The sequence below is a fragment of the Littorina saxatilis genome, linkage group LG5 (genome assembly GCF_037325665.1).
Source record: "Littorina saxatilis isolate snail1 linkage group LG5, US_GU_Lsax_2.0, whole genome shotgun sequence".
In the NCBI taxonomy this organism is placed as follows: domain Eukaryota; kingdom Metazoa; phylum Mollusca; class Gastropoda; order Littorinimorpha; family Littorinidae; genus Littorina; species Littorina saxatilis.
The window spans coordinates 5,331,124-5,352,099 of NC_090249.1; the positions used below are offsets into that span (position 1 = coordinate 5,331,124).

The 20,976-nt window shown below is 42.4% G+C and overlaps 2 protein-coding genes across 3 annotated transcripts in view; both read right to left on the minus strand.

Moving 5' to 3' along the window:
- Positions 1–9,760, minus strand: part of LOC138966150 (tyrosine-protein kinase SYK-like) — a 38,075-nt gene extending 28,315 nt beyond the window's left edge. Inside the window, exons 1-2 of the mRNA XM_070338264.1 lie at positions 9,706–9,760; positions 1,215–1,614 (exon numbers count right to left, since the gene is read on the minus strand). Coding sequence (XP_070194365.1) covers positions 1,215–1,459 — 245 coding nt within the window. The 5' untranslated portion in view covers positions 1,460–1,614; positions 9,706–9,760. The remainder of the gene's footprint in view (positions 1–1,214; positions 1,615–9,705) is intronic.
- Positions 9,761–10,334: 574 nt separating this feature from the next.
- LOC138966152 (tyrosine-protein kinase SYK-like) overlaps positions 10,335–20,976 on the minus strand; it is a 36,571-nt gene continuing 25,929 nt past the window's right edge. For both annotated transcript variants that reach the window (XM_070338272.1, XM_070338273.1), the window contains exons 9-17: positions 20,257–20,394; positions 19,336–19,445; positions 18,392–18,458; positions 17,696–17,817; positions 17,209–17,358; positions 16,662–16,802; positions 15,539–15,651; positions 13,888–15,164; positions 10,335–13,502 (exon numbers count right to left, since the gene is read on the minus strand). In XM_070338272.1, coding sequence (XP_070194373.1) covers positions 15,083–15,164; positions 15,539–15,651; positions 16,662–16,802; positions 17,209–17,358; positions 17,696–17,817; positions 18,392–18,458; positions 19,336–19,445; positions 20,257–20,394 — 923 coding nt within the window. In that variant the 3' untranslated portion in view covers positions 10,335–13,502; positions 13,888–15,082. The remainder of the gene's footprint in view (positions 13,503–13,887; positions 15,165–15,538; positions 15,652–16,661; positions 16,803–17,208; positions 17,359–17,695; positions 17,818–18,391; positions 18,459–19,335; positions 19,446–20,256; positions 20,395–20,976) is intronic.

Sequence of the window (20,976 nt, forward strand, 5' to 3'; positions counted from 1 at the left end):
TTACAGAAATTCTGGTGACGTGAGAGCTCGTTTGCCCATTTGGGTTCCCCACACTATACTCTTAGAGCATAGTCAGCTCCACTCCGCTTTTGTTGGGTAGGCATGCTGGGTATTTTCATGTTTTCATAACCCACAGAACTCCAACATGGATTACAGGATCTTTTTCGTGCGCACTTGGTCTTGTGCTTGCGTGTACACACGAAGGGGGGTTAAGTCACTAGCAGGTATGCACATAAGTTGACCTGGGAGATCAGAAAAATATCCACTCTTAACCCACCAGGCGGCAGCGACCGGGATTCGAACTCACGTTTTCCCGATTAGGAGGCCGACGTCTTACCAATGCGCCACTTCGCCCGTCTTCCCTGTACCGATTTGCAATGTGGTTGGCTCACTGACTGGGTGACAGCGCCGTGCCATTACACAGTACTACAACCCTAACAACAGCATGTTAGTTTTATGACCCCCAGGTTCAAGACATTCCCTCTTTGGAAGACCCTCCTTTTTCAAGCTTTCTGTTCATAATATCTGAACATTTACCTCAATCCATTTTAAAGACATACAATAGCGATTAAAACAAATCAAGACGTCTCTATTTAATCCTCTCTCTCGAAGTGAAATCTCTGATGTCAAAAGCCAACCAAAGTTTAAAAAACTCCAAGTTAAGATTCTGTCACTTCTTCTTCATGTCTCTTGAGGAAGTGACAAAGAATTTCGAGAACGAAGTTTGTCTCGGTGACTTCAACGTATCAACAGTAATAAATTAAGTGTCAGGTGGCCGCCAAGCTGTGCATGTATTGGTATCTTATCATGAAGACTCCCTCCCTCTGTAGATCTGATTTTTCTTATTTCTGGAGGTCTTGACAAGGGGTTCCACTGTATCGGGGGCAGGGAAATAGCTCAGTCGGTAGCGGCGCTGGCTTCAAAACCAGTAGCTGCAATCGGCTCGGGTTCGATTCCTATGGTCGGCGAGGGATTTATTTCCCAGAGTCAACTTTGTGCAGACTCGTGTGCACGCACGCGCACGATAAAGATCCCAAGTTTACAGCGAAAGCCTCTGGGCTTGGAAACATGCATCAACACACGCATGCAGGAAAAAAATGAGTAGCGCCGTATAGTACTGTGTGGCAGCTTGCTTTCCAAATGAGAAAGCAGCCTGAATTTCCAGGAGGGTAACCTCACAGGACTATAAAAAACAAACAAACTTTATCACTGACCTGGTGCCGTGGCAGATGCTGATGGCGTAGTTGCCCATGGGACTGATGCTTTCCCGCAGTAGGAACAGCCCCTCCTTGCCGCCCCGCTCCTGCAGGAACTGTTCCGCCTCCTCTCGCGTGATGCGCCCGTAGAAATACTGCACCGATGACGGTCGTATGGACGCCCGCACGCTGCTCTGGTTGCCATGGTTACTGTTGTTGGTGGAGCTGTGTCTGTTCTTGAAACTATTTTTCAGTTTTTCCATGGCCTTGCTTTTTTCACACACTCCCTCTCTCTCTCTTCCTCTCTGGTGCAGGTTTGTGGCCAAACAGGATGTCACCTTAGTGTGGCTCTGTCAAGTCAATGCCGTCTTTCCCCATCTCGTCATTTTTATGGACGTGTTCTTTCTTTCAGCAGTTTCTGTGAACAAGAGCAAACCCAAAATCAAATTTGAAATGAGACTAAAGATTATCTTTACACAAACATTTTTTACCTTAAAAAAATGTCTGTGATGCAAGGGATGTTACTCACATACTGTCACTGGTACAGTCGGACCTCTGTTTTAAGACCTACACAAATCTGAAAAATTCAGGTCGTAAAAAGGAGGGAGTCTTAAAAAATAGGTAAATTAACTGAGGTTATGAACAGAAAGTCTGGTCTGAAAAGGGAGAAGACTTACTTTTAAACTGAGGCGCCTTAAAATGTGGATCCCCCTGCACAAACAATCTTTCTTTACTTTCTTTCTTTATTTGGTGTTTAACGTCGTTTTCAACCATTCAAGGTTATATCGCGACGGGGAAAGGGGGGAGATGGGATAGGGGAAAGGGGGGAGATGGGATAGAGCCACTTGTTAATTGTTTCTTGTTCACAAAAGCACTAATCAAAAAATTGCTCCAGGGGCTTGCAACGTAGTACAATATATGACCTTACTGGGAGAATGCAAGTTTCCAGTACAAAGGACTTAACATTTCTTACATACTGCTTGACTAAAATCTTTACAAACATTGACTATATTCTATACAAGAAACACTTAACAAGGGTAAAAGGAGAAACAGAACCGTTAGTCGCCTCTTACGACATGCTGGGTAGCATCGGGTAAATTCTTTCTCGTCCCAACCAATATGGGACTCCCCCTAACCCGCGGGGGGTTGCACAAACAATACACATGTCCAGTGACTGCAAGAGGAACAAGTTGAGTCTGTATTATCCAACGTGCTATGTTATTTATCACACTGTACAGACAATACACATGTCCAGTGACTGCAAGAGGAACAAGTTGAGCCTGTATTATCCAACGTGCTATGTTATTTATCACACTGTACAAACAATACACATGTCCAGTGACTGCAAGAGGAGAAAGTTCAGTCTGTATTATCCAACGTGCTATGTTATTTATCACACTGTACAAACAATACACATGTCCAGTGACTGCAAGAGGAACAAGTTGAGCCTGTATTATCCAACGTGCTATGTCATCTGTCACATTGGGTTTTCCTCAAGGAAACTCAGGCTGCTATCCCTGAGGATTGAACACAGCCATTGTGTTAATGCACTGTCCACAATTTTTTCCTCCTACAAGCATGTGTTTGCGTTTTACGAGCCCTGAGATTTGTGACAAGAACTTTTACAGTGGAACCCCCTTTTAACATTGAGACCCCCACACCCAATTTAACCTCTGAAAACTTACCCTCATTTTAAGACTCCCTCCTTTTTAAGAGTTAAGACGGGCGGGGATGTAGCTCAGTCGGTAGCGCGCTGGATTTGTATCCAGTTGGCCGCTGTCAGCGTGAGTTCGTCCCCACGTTCGGCGAGAGATTTATTTCTTAGAGTCAACTTTGTGTGCAGACTCTCCTCGGTGTCCGAACACCCCCGTGTGTACACGCAAGCACAAGACCAAGTGCGCACGAAAAAGATCCTGTAATCCATGTCAGAGTTCGGTGGGTTATAGAAACACGAAAATACCCAGCATGCTTCCTCCGAAAGTGGCGTATAGCTGCCTAAATGGCGGGGTAAAAACGGTCATACCCGTAAAAGCCGTGGGAGTTTCAGCCCATGAACGAAAAAACAAACTGTATTAACAGCTATTGTGTTTTCAGCGTAGCAATAGGGCCCGATATTTAGACGAGACAAGTATAATGCCGACGAGTCGAAGACAAGTCGCATTATACTTGTTCGAGTCTAAATATCGGACCCTATTGCTACGATGAAAACACAATAGCGTTTATATAGCTATTCTGACATTAAATTCTGTGTTAAAATCATGGTTTTGTCAGCAACAAGTACCAGAATGGTCCATGTCGTTGATTGCAGACGAAGGTTCCCTTTTCGCATGAAGCCACGGAAATAACCGAACATTGAAAAACCCACGGACATGTATTACGGAGAAAACTCGAGATAACCGGATGTTTAGCATTACGTCAATATGCTAGGAATCATATGACGTCATGACGTATCATGCTTGCCTACGTAGATTGTATGTTCGAAAGTCTGACTTCTGTTGGGAATTTGCGTGGTGAAGACTGTGGTAAATCTGTAGATGATAAGAGAACAAGGATTGTCTCAGAAGAAAAGACTAAATGTTTCAGACCGGTAACTTCATTTCAACATTGCACTGTACAATGGACGTTCTATGTGACAGGAGAGTTTGCTGATTTTGTGTTAAACATGGGAGAGATCGTCTGCTAGAATCAGAGATAGTTCGCTTCAGATTGCAGCTTCTGGAAATTTGCAAGGTTTGTTGCCTGTTAAAGAACTGGATATTACACGTAATGTATGTCATGTACATTAAGCAACAACAAAAACACACACAAAGTAAATGGCATCGTCTGTCGACTAGTCACAGGAACAAACCTGGCGAGGTATGCGTGTACTTTATACACGTGGAAGAAACCGGAACCATGGGTCTTTGTTATTGCTAATATGCTTTTGGATATTGGCAAAAATGGCCGACTTAAGCAGCATTATGCTTTGATGATCGGAAAAGGGATGTGTGAGACCATCCAATCACAGCCCCCGAATTCCCCCACATGCCCATCAGAATAGCTATATACATGCATAGAAACCAAAAAAACTCTGCACAGATAGCTGACGCTGGGATAAACAGTGGCACCTGTCCATAACAACCAACCCAAGGGACCAACCAAAAGTGATCCTTATGGACAGGTGGTTGTTATGAAAAGGTGAATTATATCTGGGAAAAAACCTCTTCAGGGTTTCTTTCGGGTGGTGGCAATGGGCAGGTGGTTGTTATGAAAAGATGAATTACATATGAAAAAACCTCTTCAGGGTTTCTTTTGGGTGGTGGCAATGGGCAGGTGGTTGTTATGAAAAGGTGAATTATATAGGAAAAAACCTCTTCAGGGTTTCTTTCGGGTGGTGGCAATGGGCAGGTGGTTGTAATGAAAAGATGAATTACATAGGAAAAAACCTCTTCAGGGTTTCTTTTGGGTGGTGGCAATGGGCAGGTGGTTGTTATCAAGAGGTTGTCAAGAGACTGTACAATGAAAATATAAATGAATACATATACATTGTATGAGCATGTGACTCCTTTGTGGTGACATTCATGAATAGTACTGTACATTTGTTTTGTTTGGCATTTGTTGTCATTTCCCACTGTCTCTGTATTATCGTGTGGTTTTAGCTGTGTATGAATGTATGTGTAATGTATTGTACTTGTCCTTCGTAGGACGAGGGCTGGATGTAAAAATGCAATCATGTATCCGTACTCCATTACCCTTGAAAAACAACATTTATCTTGCCATGTCACTAGCTGAACCCCACCATCAGAACTTCAGAGTTGGCGATAACCTGGTTTCAGGTGAGCTACCCGAGCTACATTCCTGCCCCAGATTTGAACCAATGCACTTCAGGCCAACTGATAGACAACATGATAAGCATACGTTGACAAAGGACAACTCAGCAATGTCTGCATAGTGCAATCAACATTAATGAAATGAAGAGAAGCAGAAGAAAAGCGGTTAACAATCGGCCTAAACCTTTGCAAAACATTTATTAAATTAACAATATTTTCACCTAAAACTGAAGTTATCTCCCTTTCATTTGTAAACATAATGCAATATCCATGACACAGCAATGTCGTTTATGACTTGTGGAGTGCACCATCAATCAAATCTGAGAGACACATATGTTCTTTTCCTGCTTACCTGACTGAGACAAAATCCCCAATAAAGTAGAAAACACTCAAGGCTGAGCAAGACTTTTTTTTATAAAAATGGAAGAAGGAAGCGAAGTGATATGAAATACAGTACATGTATGTATGCACGCATCAAAGCAGATACGTCACTGCCACACAAAAACGTGCTTGATAAAACCAGGAAGTTCAAAGTACTTAGGCCAACAACAAAAAAATAGTCTGTTTACGGTAACCCGACCGACCCTATTTTTTTCGCGCGACCCTAGACTTTTTTTTGGCATTTGGGAAAAAAAAAACAACAACCCCAAATAACGTAAAAATATGGTTTTTTGGAAAGAAAAATAAAGAAATTTTTTTTTCGACCTACCGACCCTATTTTTTGGGCCAATGTTACCGTAAACAGACCTTTTTTTTTTGGCCTTACCAACCATTATCTACCACAACTCAGTAAAAAGAACACACTGAGCAAACAGAAGAGTATAGCACTGGTAGTGTTCTGCCACTTAAAATGCCTATCTTTGACAGTGACACTCAACCTTAAAAAACACCTTTCAGACAGGGTCCACACACCTTTCAGACAGGGTCCACACAACTTTCAGACAGGGTCCACACACCTTTCAGACAGGGTCCACACAACTTTCAGACAGGGTCCACACACCTTTCAGACAGGGTCCACACACCTTTCAGACAGGGTCCACACACCTTTCAGACAGGGTCCACACACCTTTCAGACAGGGTCCACACAACTTTCAGACAGGGTCCACACACCTTTCAGACAGGGTCCACACACCTTTCAGACAGGGTCCACACACCTTTCAGACAGGGTCCACACACCTTTCAGACAGGGTCCACACAACTTTCAGACAGGGTCCACACACCTTTCAGACAGGGTACACACACCTTTCAGACAGGGTCCACACACCTTTCAGACAGGGTCCACACACCTTTCAGACAGGGTCCACACAACTTTCAGACAGGGTCCACACACCTTTCAGACAGGGTCCACACACCTTTCAGACAGGGTCCACACACCTTTCAGACAGGGTCCACACACCTTTCAGACACACACCTTTCAGACAGGGTCCACACAACTTTCAGACAGGGTCCACACACCTTTCAGACAGGGTCCACACACCTTTCAGACAGGGTCCACACACCTTTCAGACAGGGTCCACACACCTTTCAGACAGGGTCCACACACCTTTCAGACAGGGTCCACACACCTTTCAGACAGGGTCCACACACCTTTCAGACAGGGTCCACACACCTTTCAGACAGGGTCCACACACCTTTCAGACAGGGTCCACACACCTTTCAGACAGGGTCCACACAACTTTCAGACAGGGTCCACACAACTTTCAGACAGGGTCCACACACCTTTCAGACAGGGTCCACACAACTTTCAGACAGGGTCCACACACCTTTCAGACAGGGTACACACACCTTTCAGACAGGGTCCACACACCTTTCAGACAGGGTCCACACACCTTTCAGACAGGGTCCACACACCTTTCAGACAGGGTCCACACAACTTTTGTCAATTACTTTTCATTTGTCAACATACAGACCCCCCTGATCCCACTAATGTCAAAATATGATCTGAAGCGTGAAATGTACAACACACAGCACTAGACAGTCTGGTTATCTCCCTCACTGCACAACTTGTCAAGGGGTACATGACTATGGTGGTACAGTGGAACACACACCCCTGACCCCCCCCCCCCCCCCCCCTGTTTTTAAGATTTCCAGAAATCTGAGAAAATCAAGTCTTATAAGGAATAAGGAGGTAGTCTTCAATAATTATGAGTTATTTCTAATATGCTGACTGTTAGCAAATGATAACAAGACATGTCGAGAAAAAAGATATCAAGCATGAGCCTTTTAGGCGAATGCTGATATCGTTTGTGAGACATGTCTGTTATCATTTGCTAACAGTCAGCATATTAGAAATAACGGTTTTATTACCGTTTAATTCGACCAAAAGAAATTTCGAAGCAACCCCGCGAATTAGACAGAACAGCCGCAATGGGAACTTGAGCGCTTCTACCTGATTATGCCTGACAGTCAAAGAATTCTCGTGACCTGATTCAGCCAATCAGAGTAACACACCTGACGTGATGAATATTCACAGGTCAAATGCCTTTGACACACAACAATCTCACAAGATAAACCATGTTGAACATGCGTTTCGGTTGCTTCGCTTTTTCTCGTTGAACAGAGAGCGACAGATTTAGAACCGACTCCAGACTTTCTTTCTTTCTTTCTTTATTTGGTGTTTAACGTCGTTTTCAACCACGAAGGTTATATCGCGACGGGGAAAGGGGGGGGGGGGGGGGGGGGCGGAGATGGGATAGAGCCACTTGTTAATTGTTTCTTGTTCACAAAAGCACTAACCAAAAAATTGCTCCAGGGGCTTGCAACGTAGTACAATACATTACCTTTCTGGGAGAATGCAAGTTTCCAGTACAAAGGACTCTCAAAAAAAAAGAAATTTGATCGACCAAAATGATGAGAAAATGCAAATGTAATAGAGTTGCCTCCCCGCAATCGTAATATTGATCAATGGCAGTTTTGGTGACATTTTCATAGTAAAATACATGTAAACAAAATGCATCCGTGCAGTTCCTTCCGTGACTTCAAAGGTATCTAAAATGACTTGTTATGCTTACAAGGGCAGGTTCTGAAAACGCACTGGCTATACGCACTCAGAGTGTATACACGATTCTGCCCCTGCTATACAGGCCGACGTCAACTTCTGGTCGCGGGCAAATTTGCCATTGAAAGCCTCTTTGCGATAGGAACGCAGATCAGTTGATCATCAAAGTACAAAAAACAAAAACAATCTGATGCTGCACAGCCTTTACTTTAATGTTGATTACGTTTTCGGAGTGTACATAAAAGACCAGACAACCACGTCAACACTCATACTACGCCATTTTGCGAAGGGACGCAATGAACTTTGGATTCAGAGAATCAAGGTACGCTTGGGACTAACACACACAAGCACACACACAAAACGTATGCTGCACAGCAGTTAATTGTAGGAGTATGGAACACACTTGGAGTGTGTAGAAATGGTTGTATACTATGTGAGCACTGTGTACATTATTGCCAGCCTTGCAAGTATACACGCCAAAAAAGAGATGGCGGAAGTCAATACCGAATATGTATGTCGGATTGATTTTCATCAAACGTTAACAGCTAAAGTTCAACAGTAGTCATTACTGAATATTGATAGGGTCTATTTCACACTGGACCATTTCATGAATATGATTTGCTTTCATATTCAAGCCACACATTGACACAAGGTAAGTTAAACTTACAATGGATATTAGTTTTAGTATTACCCCACACTTACAAATGCAGGGTTTCATTTACTAGTGCGCCTTGCGCCATTGGCACATAGCATCTCAAAATGTCCCATTGGATGCCTTCAGTGCGTCAAAGGGCGCACTGAGATTACGTACCACTGCGTCACCCCATGCACACTTTTCACGGGAGTACAATGTTTGGTATGAGCAAGGCAAAATCGCGCGCCAAGCAGAGCAACTCGCGAGTTTGTAAAATGCAATGTGATTAGCTTTTAAAATGTAATTCATTAGTATTCAACCAATTCTGCGAACTATCTGTGCTTGCGTGATTACCTCTGTGGAAACTGTCAACAGAAGCGATATCTATCAAAACACAGACAAACACACATACACACACACTAACCGGATACACTGGCAAATTCTCATATCATCATATATGGCACTAAATAGCACTATTTTGCATCTTTCGACAAAAGCATTTTCAAACCGCCTGGCCTGCTTTGTGCGTTTTGCCTTCGACTATGTAATGTCCCATCAGAATTTGGTTGAGGGGGACAAATGTCCCATTGTCTTTTTCTTCCAGGCTAAACCACAGGCGGAAGGTATCGTCCACTGGACTACTACTATCACAGAAAGTCTTTCTGTGATAGTAGTAGTCCAGTGGACGATACCTTCCGCCTGTGGCTAAACCCTGCAAATGTAATGCAAGAAACGGTTAAACTAATTTCAACTCCTTTCAAAGTCCGCACTTACGCCAGGCTTCAAACAGATGCAGGCAGACAAACAGGAAGTCCTCAACCCGTGTATGTCACAAGAACACAATTTACGAAATGCCAAATGTACACAGTGCACAGCTGAGCGTAGTCAAATTATTCCCATTCAAGTTGGCCCCCAGGGCCCAGTGCGTGTCTATATTTCACACAATATCCTCGTTTCTACAATATTTACAAATATGCCACTGCACAGACAGAACGACAGCACTTACAGGCATCACTCTTACACACTTATACTGGTATCGAGACAATTGAAGACAAGTTGTGAACTTACTTTCGAGTCGAGCGAAGACGACAAACAAAAGTTTTCAGCAGGAAGTAATTTGCACTCACGTCCATAACAACGTTGCAAAATATAACACTGCTTACAACGTTAATAAGAATAAATAGCAAGTGAGTGGTCTCCCTTCGCTGCGTACTTTCGTTTGTGTTTGGCTGCCGTGTGTATTGCAACGAAGTTCTTTGTTACACAAAAACTAAATGCAGACACACACAAATTCAAGAACAGGTGAGCCTGCTGGCATGGAGATGCATGTACACGTATCAAGCCAATCAGACAGATCATTGCGTCTACACATTTTTTGTCCTTATTAGAAATGTTATTTTTCATAATGTAAACAATGCTGTAGGATGTATCATAATACTCATATACCAAAGAATCAAACAAACAAAAAACTGTTAATAAAAAGACCTGAACCAAAAGCTAGTAAAAAGAAAAAGATAGGGGAGATAGAGAGAGAAAAAAAATTGGAGGACGTTGTGTGAGTGTGACCAAACAAAAAACAAGTTTATTCATGAATCATCATAATACGGGTGAAGTTATTTGCAGATTTTCACACACACACACACACACACACTGACACATATCCATACTGACAAACACACACACAAAACTCTGGTAGATAAGATTCTGAGACCTTTATTTAATAAATAATGCAGAAAAGAGAATGTTCTGAATCTCAGATCGATGGCATGGCACATCCCCAAGCATATTAATTAATATTGCTGATGATGAAACAAATTTTTAGATGAAATATGTATTTCAAGAACGGTCAATACATTCTGGGGAGTGCCTGAGTGTACAAATGCTACCCACCTGAACACCCCCCCCCCCCCCCCCAATGGTTTGACATATGCTATGTGATGTATTAAATTCTTGTTCTTGTTTAAAAGTTTCTCACAGCAGCTTTCCATTAACAAAAAACAGGTAGAAAGTCAATCAGGAATGCAGTTATTATGCTCCAGTATCACAGTACTAGTGTAAGCTAGTTAAAGCAAACAAAAACTACACTGGAACCCCCTTTTAAGACACCCCCCCCCCCCCATTTCAGACCCCCTCCCTTTTAAGACCTTGTTATTTTCAGACTTCCTGTTCATAACTTCTGTAAATTTACCCCCATTTTAAGACTCACTCCTTTTTTTTTTATTAAGACTTGATGATTTTATATTTTTTTAGGGTTTAAAAGGGGGTTCCATTGTATAAATACAAAAAGACAGAGTTCTCTGTAAATAAAGTTTCACCATCACACAGAGTCAAGGCAAATAAATCTCACAGATAGAGTAAGAAAAGACATAAACAGTCATCTGGTTAAAAGTTAAGCTGAGTATCTAGTCATTCTAGGCAGTTTTTGCACATGCAGAACACTTAATACAATATCTGCAAAGAACGCATACCTGTAGGAGAGGATATATCGCACACAGAACACGTGCAGGGAGACACCCATAAGAAATGGGCTGTATACGTAAAACACAGAAAGTTTTACATACATGTAGAATTTTTGAACTCTTCTAAGATAAACTTTCTTTATTTCTTTCTTTATTTGGTGTTTAACGTCGTTTTGAACCACGACGGTTATATCGCGACGGGGAAAGGGGGGAGATGGGATAAAGCCTCTTGTCAATTGTTTCTTGTTCACAAAAGCACTAATCAAAAATTTGCTCCAGGGGCTTGCAACATAGTACAATATATTACCTTACTGGGAGAATGCAAGTTTCCAGTACAAAGGACTTAACATTTCTTACATACTGCTTGACTAAATCTTTACAAAAATTGACTATATTCTATACAAGAAACACTTAACAAGGGTAAAAGGAGAAACAGAATCCGTCAGTCGCCTCTTACGACATGCTGGGGAGCATCGAGTAAATTCTTTCTCGTCCCAACCAATATGGGTCTCCCCCTAACCCGCCGGGGGTACGAAGGTTATATCGTGACGGGGAAAGGGGGGAGATGGGATAAAGCCACTTGTCAATTGTTTCTTGTTCACAAAAGCACTAATCAAAAATTTGCTCCAGGGGCTATATTCTATACAAGAAACACTTAACAAGGGTAAACAGAGAAACAGAATCCGTTAGTCGCCTCTTACGACATGCTGGGGAGCATCGGGTAAATTCTTCCCCCTAACCCGCGGGGGGTCCAAGATAAACTAGGGTATTCAAATCATGATAAATACAAACCATTACATACAAATGTACTTAAATACTTGCTTCGTAAATTTATTGTCGCTCTGTCCATGCAGAATTCTAAAAGGAGAAAACCAAACTACAGTAAAACCTTTCCGTAATAGAACCTCCCCCCCCCCCCCCCCAACCCCCCCCAAAAAATCCAGATTCCTTCCCTTTTAAATCTCTGTTGTGGCCCGGTAGCTCAGTTGGTAGAGCACTGGACTTGTGATCGGAAGGTCGCAGGTTCGAATTCGGGCCGGGACGGACACGGGTCAACTTTATGTGCAGACCCAGAGACGGAAGCCATGTCCCACCCCCGTGTCATCACAATGGCACGTAAAAGACCTTGGTCATTCTGCCATAAGTGCAGGTGGCTGAATACACCTAAACACGCAGACACCTGGGTAGCGCGACTCCGTTGCTGCTAGCTTTCCACTGGGAGGAAGCGACCCGAATTTCCCAGCAATGGGACAATAAAAAAATAAAATAAAAAAATTTGTGTTGATAGCCTCTGTAAATGTACCCCCATTTTAAGACTCCCTTCTTTTTTTAAGACCTGTGTTTCTCAAGATTTTGTTTAGGTCTTAAAATGGGGGTTCCATTGTATTGTGTTGTTTTACACTTCATATGAACGTGCATGGTTCCACTGTAAAGGCAACAGAAAGAACACACACACACACACTCACTCACACACACACACTCACACACACATTCACACTCACAAACACACACACACACACACACACACACACACTCACAAACACACACACACACACACACACACACACACACACACACACACACACACACACACACACACACACACACACTTTCTGTCAAATCCTGTTGGTTACCCAGTATATATCTCTGGGTGAAAAACAAAAGGAATGTTCCATCAAGTATTTCAAGATTATGATTGTAAACCTTTGGCTGTTTGAGAAGAAAAAAAAGAAAGAAAGATAGTAATCATTGTATATTTACACTAACGCAATAATACAGCACATGGAGAACAAAATCTACAGGTAACACCTTGCGTACAGAAGAATTTCCATAGCAAGTGAAACTATCATAAAACAGCACGATCGATTTAAAACAATTATCTCTGCTCTTTTGCTAAAAATGCAAGCTGAAATAACGGCACATTAAAACACCTTGTTTGCATAATGTCACACTTTATAATTTTCAGACACCAGCTCAGATCAGATCACTCATGATTTATCACACTTCACGCTGATACAGAAACCGTGATCCTGAGTGGGATGAATGTGAGCTAAGAACTCATGCACTTTATGCTACAAGTTTATTTTTCAGGATCAGTGTAGCTCTTTTGTTTTTACTTCTCTGCGTATGTGCATGTTTTCTCAGTTAATTGTTCACGATTTGTTAATCTTTTTCAACAATGTGCAAAACAATAAATCAAAGTGGACAAGAAGCCATTCACTAAAACAATTAAATTTGCTCACCAAAAACTAACACCACATACAAATTGAGGGTAGCAGCGTAAGTTAATCATAGTTTCCACCACATGTGTAAAGACACTCTTTGATTTTTCACTTCAAATTTAGCAACACAGACTATACGTACTACCTGTACTAGCATCAGTTCATCACAAACATTCAACTTCACCTCTCCCTGGGGGGCGGGGATGTAGCTCAGTCGGTAGCGCGCTGGATTTGTATCCAGTTGGCCGCTGTCAGCGTGAGTTCGTCCCCACGTTCGGCGCGAGATTTATTTCTCAGAGTCAACTTTGTGTGCCGACTCTCCTCGGTGTCCGAACACCCCCGTGAGTACACGCAAGCACAAGACCAAGTGCGCACGAAAAAGATCCTGTAATCCATGTCAGAGTTCGGTGGGTTATAGAAACACGAAAATACCCAGCATGCTTCCTCCGAAAACGGTGTATGGCTGCCTAAATGGCGGGGTAAAAACGGTCACACACGTAAAATTCCACTCGTGCAAAAAACACGAGTGTACGTGGGAGTTTCAGCCCACTAACGCTAAAGAAGAAGACCTCTCCCTGGAGAAAAAATAAGAACCACCAACAGCGGCAACAACACAAATGTACTCAATTCTACTTAAGAATAAAACTCTCCTTTCAAGCAGTATCTATACTAAGCATGAGCATAACAAGGGTAGATCATTTCAAAAATATATATTATGCATCCATTCACATATTTTGCATAGTAAGATTTGTTGCATCCACGCTGGCAATGGAAGACTATCAAACTGGCATCAGCTAATATAGCACCATATGTTGTTCTGTTCTCTGAGAGAACATTTATCAGCTACTACACATATAGCACATTCTGTCGCTCTGCTCTCTGTCTCAGAGAACAATCAGTGTCATCTCTTGCGTGTAAAGGCGCTTTCGCTCTCCTGTACACAATCAAAGGTCCCACTCTTTTACACAAGATCCTGACACCTTCTCACTGGGACACAATTACACACGTGTGTGTGTGTACGTATGTGTGTGCATGTGTGTGTGTGCGTGCAGAGTGCCATTTTTCTCATTTTTGTCTGAATAAATTTTACAGCTGACGCTATTATCAATTTTCCAAATCATTTCAGCTGAAATCTTATTCCCTCTACACAGAAAGCGGCTAGGCTGTTAAATTTCAGTATCAGGCATGGGAATTGAAAAAAGTCAAAAAGGCTGAAAATATCTAAGTAATAGCAAAGTCGACGGCGCGAAGCACCTAGCCTTACTAGGCATGCCCGCCCGGAATATTTTCTCTCCAAAGAACCCAAATGGTGCAATTTGGTGTCATCTGAGCTCCAAGTTTGCCATCAAATTCAGTTTGTAGAACCATTTTGGCCTCTCTCATTCATTTTTTCAGCGAATACTTTTGCTTTTTCGGCGGAAAAAAAAAAAAATTTCGGCGGACAATTCCCATGCCTGCAGTATGTGACCAAGAAGAAGGATGCTTTTAATGTGTGAAAAAGCCTGCCGAAATCTGCGGTGGTAAACATGATTATGTATGATGGAAGGAAGGTATCTTTCATTCACCTGATTTCTTGTACATTGAATAAAGTTCACCAGCACCTTAATGAAAACACAGGTCTGGATGCACCCAGACTGGAGGGTTGCAGGTTCATATGCACCGGTGTATAAAATCATGGTCTTTGTCAACCTTCATTGGGATTTAGAATGACACAGCAGGATGATGAAAAGTACAGTCCAGAACAAAACAGCTTTGACACTTTGGTTAGATGTTAGAATCCTTGAGACTTTTGTAGAGGTTTTTCATGATGGGGACCAGTTTCTTGAATGTTGGACGCCTGTCGCGACTGAAAGTAGAAGAAAAATATACATTTTATGGAACAACAATTTTCATGGAAAAGTATGCAATTTTCAAAGCACAGCTGTTAACCTTCTCTAGTAACATACACACGCATGCACACATGCTACACATGCACGCACACACACACACACACAAACACAATTACCTCTCAGTCCAGCCAATTGGTTTTTGTACACACACACACACACACACACACACACACACACAGAGATAATTAACTCTCAGTCCAGCACTGCAACATAACACTAGACCGTATCAGAACCGGTGGGTTTTTGAACACACACACACACACACACACACACACACACACACACACACACACACACACACACACACACACACACAGACACACACACTTACTTCTCAGTCCAGCACTGCAGCATGCTATTGTAGACCTCGTCAGAACAGCCGATGGGTTTTTGCAGGCGGTTGCCTTTCTGGATGAAGTCTATCACCTCCTGACATTTCATTCTCTGCCACCAACAACCAGAATAAATAAATAAGCAAATAAACAATAACAATAACAATAACGACACTTTATTGTTCATTAACATGGAAAACTTGTTTCAACCCATCTCACCTGCCTATCACCGATTATAAAATACACATGCATAGATAAAAGAAAAGAAAAGAAATGTTCTGCTCAGAAGAATTTCTGAAGTTCCCAGATGTTTCAAACCTGGACAATGACCCTTATATTTTCTGAAACATTTTCTATCTGAGGAAACCTGGTATCAACGAAAGATCACACTCACTTAACTCATCGTCTCCCAGGTACGGATATATCCGTACCCACTCATATGGCTCTATCTGACCTGGTACGGATATATCCTTACACACAGTCACTTCAGTCGCTTCCTGTAACATCGATCTCACACCTGCATTTCAGCATGTTGATACACAGTTACTACACAGTTACTACAATTCTGAGTGACCTGCTGCAGCACAGCTGGTCTCGGGTAAAAACAACTTGGTCGACATAGGTGGGGTAGAAAGTGTTAATATGTACCAAAGTCACAGTTTTCAATTGCTGGTAGATATAAGTGAGTAGAGAAAGACATTTTGGAAAATATGAAATGCAAATGGCGGCCATAATTAATATTTTGCTGATATATACTTCTTCTAGCAGATAATCAAAACCAAACATGCGAACACCGATTCAAGGATGTAAACCAACTGTTGTGGTGATACCCTTCTCACTGCTAGGTTCCAATTAATCACAGTATGTACCTAAATGGGAGAAAAAAAACTAATTACTTCATTCATTAGGGACTATTTTGTGTTTGATCAGCACGTTATACGCAGTCAGCTTTATATCAAAGGAAAGAGCAGAGTCTTAGGAACACGTACAACGGTACCAAAATCAAGAGAATTGGTTAAGGAACGATGTAAATGAAAACTGTGACTTTCGTACATATTTATAGTTGACTTAACCTCCACCTTAATCACTTATAAAAAAAACTGCAGACCCCAACATACTCACATGGTATGGTTTAGCCCCATACGATGCAGCCTCCCACAGCGTGATGCCAAAACTCCACACGTCAGACTTGGAGTCAAACTTCCAGTAATGGATGCTCTCGGGGGCGTACCATTTCAGCGGCCACTTGCCGGCTTGTTGCGCCTGTCACAACAAACTCAGTGTATTTATTGAACAGTATTAGGAGTGTGAGAACTGGTATTGACTCTTAATTTAGCAGCAAGCAATACTTGCTATGGTGAATCACAATAGCGGTTGCAAGAAAGCAATGCGTCTGTCAGATGTAACAGAGAAATCAAAATCTGACAAAAAAGGTTTAACATGGCCGTCGGTCAAGACTTTCCACAATAGGGGCTACAAGGGCATTTTCAGTCATACATGCGCAGTTAGGAACAGAGAGGTAAAACTGAGACAATCAAATATCTCCAAGTGGATACTGACCACTGCACAGTAAGCGGCTGAGAGTCTTCTTTATCAAACTCGGCCAGGAGACAGGTTTCACAAAGCTCTATACTTTGTTCTCTTGCTTGCCTTTGTTATCTAAACTTACCACATAGTAACTGTTCTCCCTGGCTAATGTCTTGGACATGCCAAAGTCAGAGATCTTAGCAAAGTGCTGGTCACACAGCAGGATGTTGCGGGCGGCTAGGTCGCGGTGCACGAAGTTCAAGTTCTCCAGGTATTCCATGCCCTGCGCGACCTGCACAGGTGTTGTTCACGTTATGTGTTATTTGCATTTTTGACCAAACTATAAAATCTGACACAGTTAGAGAGCTGACTAACACACACAGAGCTGATTTATTTACACACACAGTTACAATATGTGTCCAACGTCATATTGGCTTACCACATCATGCAGGCCTTCCAAACAAAAGAAAAATCTGTTAAAACTTTTGCTTTCCTGATTTCCAGCTTGTCAATTAACAATTATACAAGTTTATTTGCATCTGGCAAAAAAATGGTGACAAACTTTCTGGCGATTGGAAATTTGTTTTGACATTTTGCCAACCCCCCCCCACTAAACACAATGTCTGTACCTGCCACATCAGTTCCAAAATGTTCCACAGCGGCAGATCCTTGTTTTTACGTAAGTACTTGTTGAGCGGACCGAGCTTGGCAAGTTCCAGTACTAACATCACAGTCCCTGCCTCACAGATGCCTGGAAAAATAGATGTTAACTAAATGATGAAGAAGCAAAACGCGCTGACAGATTCCTTTGTAAGACTCATGAGAAATCAAATTTAAATCATTTATCACGGAGAGAAAGGAAAAAATGTTACTAGAAAGAAGGAACAAGAAAAACAATATATTCCAGTTTGAGTGTGTGCGTGTTTTACGTATGCCATTGACACAAAAATACTGTTCTCACCAGTGAACGAAGAGAACGAAGGTACAATTTACAACAATTTTCGACCCTGGGGTCTTCGTCCGGTATATTTAAAACAAAACAAAGCAGAAAAAAGAAGAAGACAGATGATAGAACAGAAGGAAGAACTACAGATGATAGAACAGAAGGAAGAAGACAGATGATAGAACAGAAGGAAGAACTACAGATGATAGAACAGAAGGAAGAACTACAGATGATAGAACAGAAATTCCTACAGATGTCATGACTCACATTTACAAATGTAACAAAGAAATTACTCAGTGGTACACACCTCTGCAGAATACGAATAACAGTGCTTACAATCAGTAGAGACTATTAAAGATAGAAATTCCACTGTTAGTCTTACCTATCATGCGCACAATATGCTTATGGTTCATTGTCTTCATCACTTCCGCCTCTTTCATCAACTCCGACTGAAAAAGGCAAAGAAAAATTACTTCAACATCATACAAAAAACAAACAAATCTGATGAATTCATTACCATAAAAAAGCCTTTCATTGCAAATATTTATCACTAAAACCCTTCCAAAACAAGAAATTCCTCCGAGGTAGGAAAAACACCCCCGTCAAAGGGAAATAACCTTCTCAGTTGGTGGCAGTGACTGAGTGAGAATGGTTATTTCCCTTTGACCATTAAGATGTCCCTCTATAAATCCTTGTATAATTTTAATCCACCAATAACTCCCTAACCGTGTGTTTGACTGGTCCCAATTTTTGTAAGGACCGTCTCAGGAATGTATAGAACCTGTTCACCAAGTTTGGTGACGATCGGTCCGTTCATTCTTGAGATCTATATGCGAACACAAACACACAAACAAACAAACAAACAAACAAACACATCGACCGAAACCTATACACACCCCTATACCGGGGGTGTAAAGATGGCTGATTACACCTAAACACGCCCACACACGAGTAGTGCGACTCTGTTGCTGTTAGCTTTCTACCGAGAGGCAGCGACCCAAATTTCCCAACAATGGGACAATAAAGAAGTGAAAATGAACAGAAGCAAAATCTCAGTACCTATTTGGGGAGACATAGTTGAAGGCAAAGTCCATCCATCGCACATATTAGCTAAGAAATCAATTCATTAAAAAAATTTAAAAAAAAGAACAAATGCAACTTTGGACAGAAAGCTTGCAGTCAGGGTCTTATCCCATGTGAACGTCTGGCCTGACCTGAGATGGTGAGACCAATTGCTTACAAGAGAAAGCCTGTTCCTTCTTCATATCTCTTCAACAGTGACAGAAAAAAAAGGAGTGGTGCTGAGAAATCGTGAGAGTGACGTACCTGAATTCCTGGCTGCAGGTCCACCGCTTTCAGCGTCTTGACGGCCACAGGTATGTCTTGCTTGTTCACCTTGCACACACCTTTCATCACCGACCCAAAGTTTCCCGCACCTGAAAGAAAGGGGGGCGTTTGGTCACCTGTATTGTTTTTAGCTTTCGCTCCTTCAGAACAAACATTCACTCTGAATTAATACAATTTTCTCTTCTTTTTATGTGTTTTCAAGTTTAAAACTGCTGACAGCATCACAGTACGCAGTAATCGTCGACCGGTAGGCTTACCAAGCATGCTGGTGTCTATCAATAACCTGTCGATGAAAATGATGGGAGGTGCATTTCCTTACTACATCAAACTCCCGATGATTTTACTTTGTGCATTAGTAAGCCCGTTCAAAGTCTACACAAACACACACACACACACACACACACACACATATGGGTGGTAGTGTTTGTGTGTGCATAACATACATATGGGTGATTAACCCACACGTGTGAAGAATGCACTCACAAACACACACTAACATGCATATCTCCCTTCCCCACTCTTCCACTTGAACTCCTCGAGCACAATCTGATTTGGCTGGAGTGTCCTTGTGATAGCGGCTTTACACAGGCGAGCACTTCAAATACACAATCTCCCCCCCCCCCCCCCCCCATACTCCCACCTTGCTTGAACTCTTCCTGCACAATCTGATGTGGCTGTAGTGTCTTGTTGAGGACTTCTTTACGAAGGCGAGCACTTCCATACACACTCTCCCTCCCTCCCTAATTTCTCCATCTCCCCCACCCACCCACCTAGCTTGAACTCTTCCTGCACAATCTGATGTGGCTGTAGTGTCTTGTTGAGGACTTCTTTACGAAGGCGAGCACTTCCATACACACTCTCCCTCCCTCCCTAATTTCTCCATCTCCCCCACCCACCCACCTAGCTTGAACTCTTCCAGCACAATCTGATGTGGCTGTAGTGTCTTGTTGAGGACTTCTTTACGAAGGCGAGTACTTCCATACACACTCTCCAGCTCGTCCACATCCATGTCAAGCGCCACGTCGGGATGGGGTCTATCTGCAACACAGAACATGTCACACTTTATGCTGGTCTGTCTGCAACACAGTACATGTCACACTTTATGCTGGTCTGTCTGCAACACAGTACATGTCACACTTCATGCTGGTCTGTCTGCAACACAGTACATGTCACTTTATGCTGGTCTGTCTGCAACACAGAACATGTCACACTTTATGCTGGTCTGTCTGCAACACAGTACATGTCACACTTTATGCTGGTCTGTCTGCAACACAGTACATGTCACTTTATGCTGGTCTGTCTGCAACACAGTACATGTCACACTTTATGCTGGTCTGTCTGCAACACAGTACATGTCACTTTATGCTGGTCTGTCTGCAACACAGTACATGTCACACTTTATGCTGGTCTGTCTGCAACACAGTACATGTCACTTTATGCTGGTCTGTCTGCAACACAGAACATGTCACACTTTATGCGGGTCTGTCTGCAACACAGTACATGTCACTTCATGCTGGTCTGTCTGCAACACAGTACATGTCACTTTATGCTGGTCTGTCTGCAACACAGTACATGTCACTTTATGCTGGTCTGTCTGCAACACAGTACATGTCACTTTAT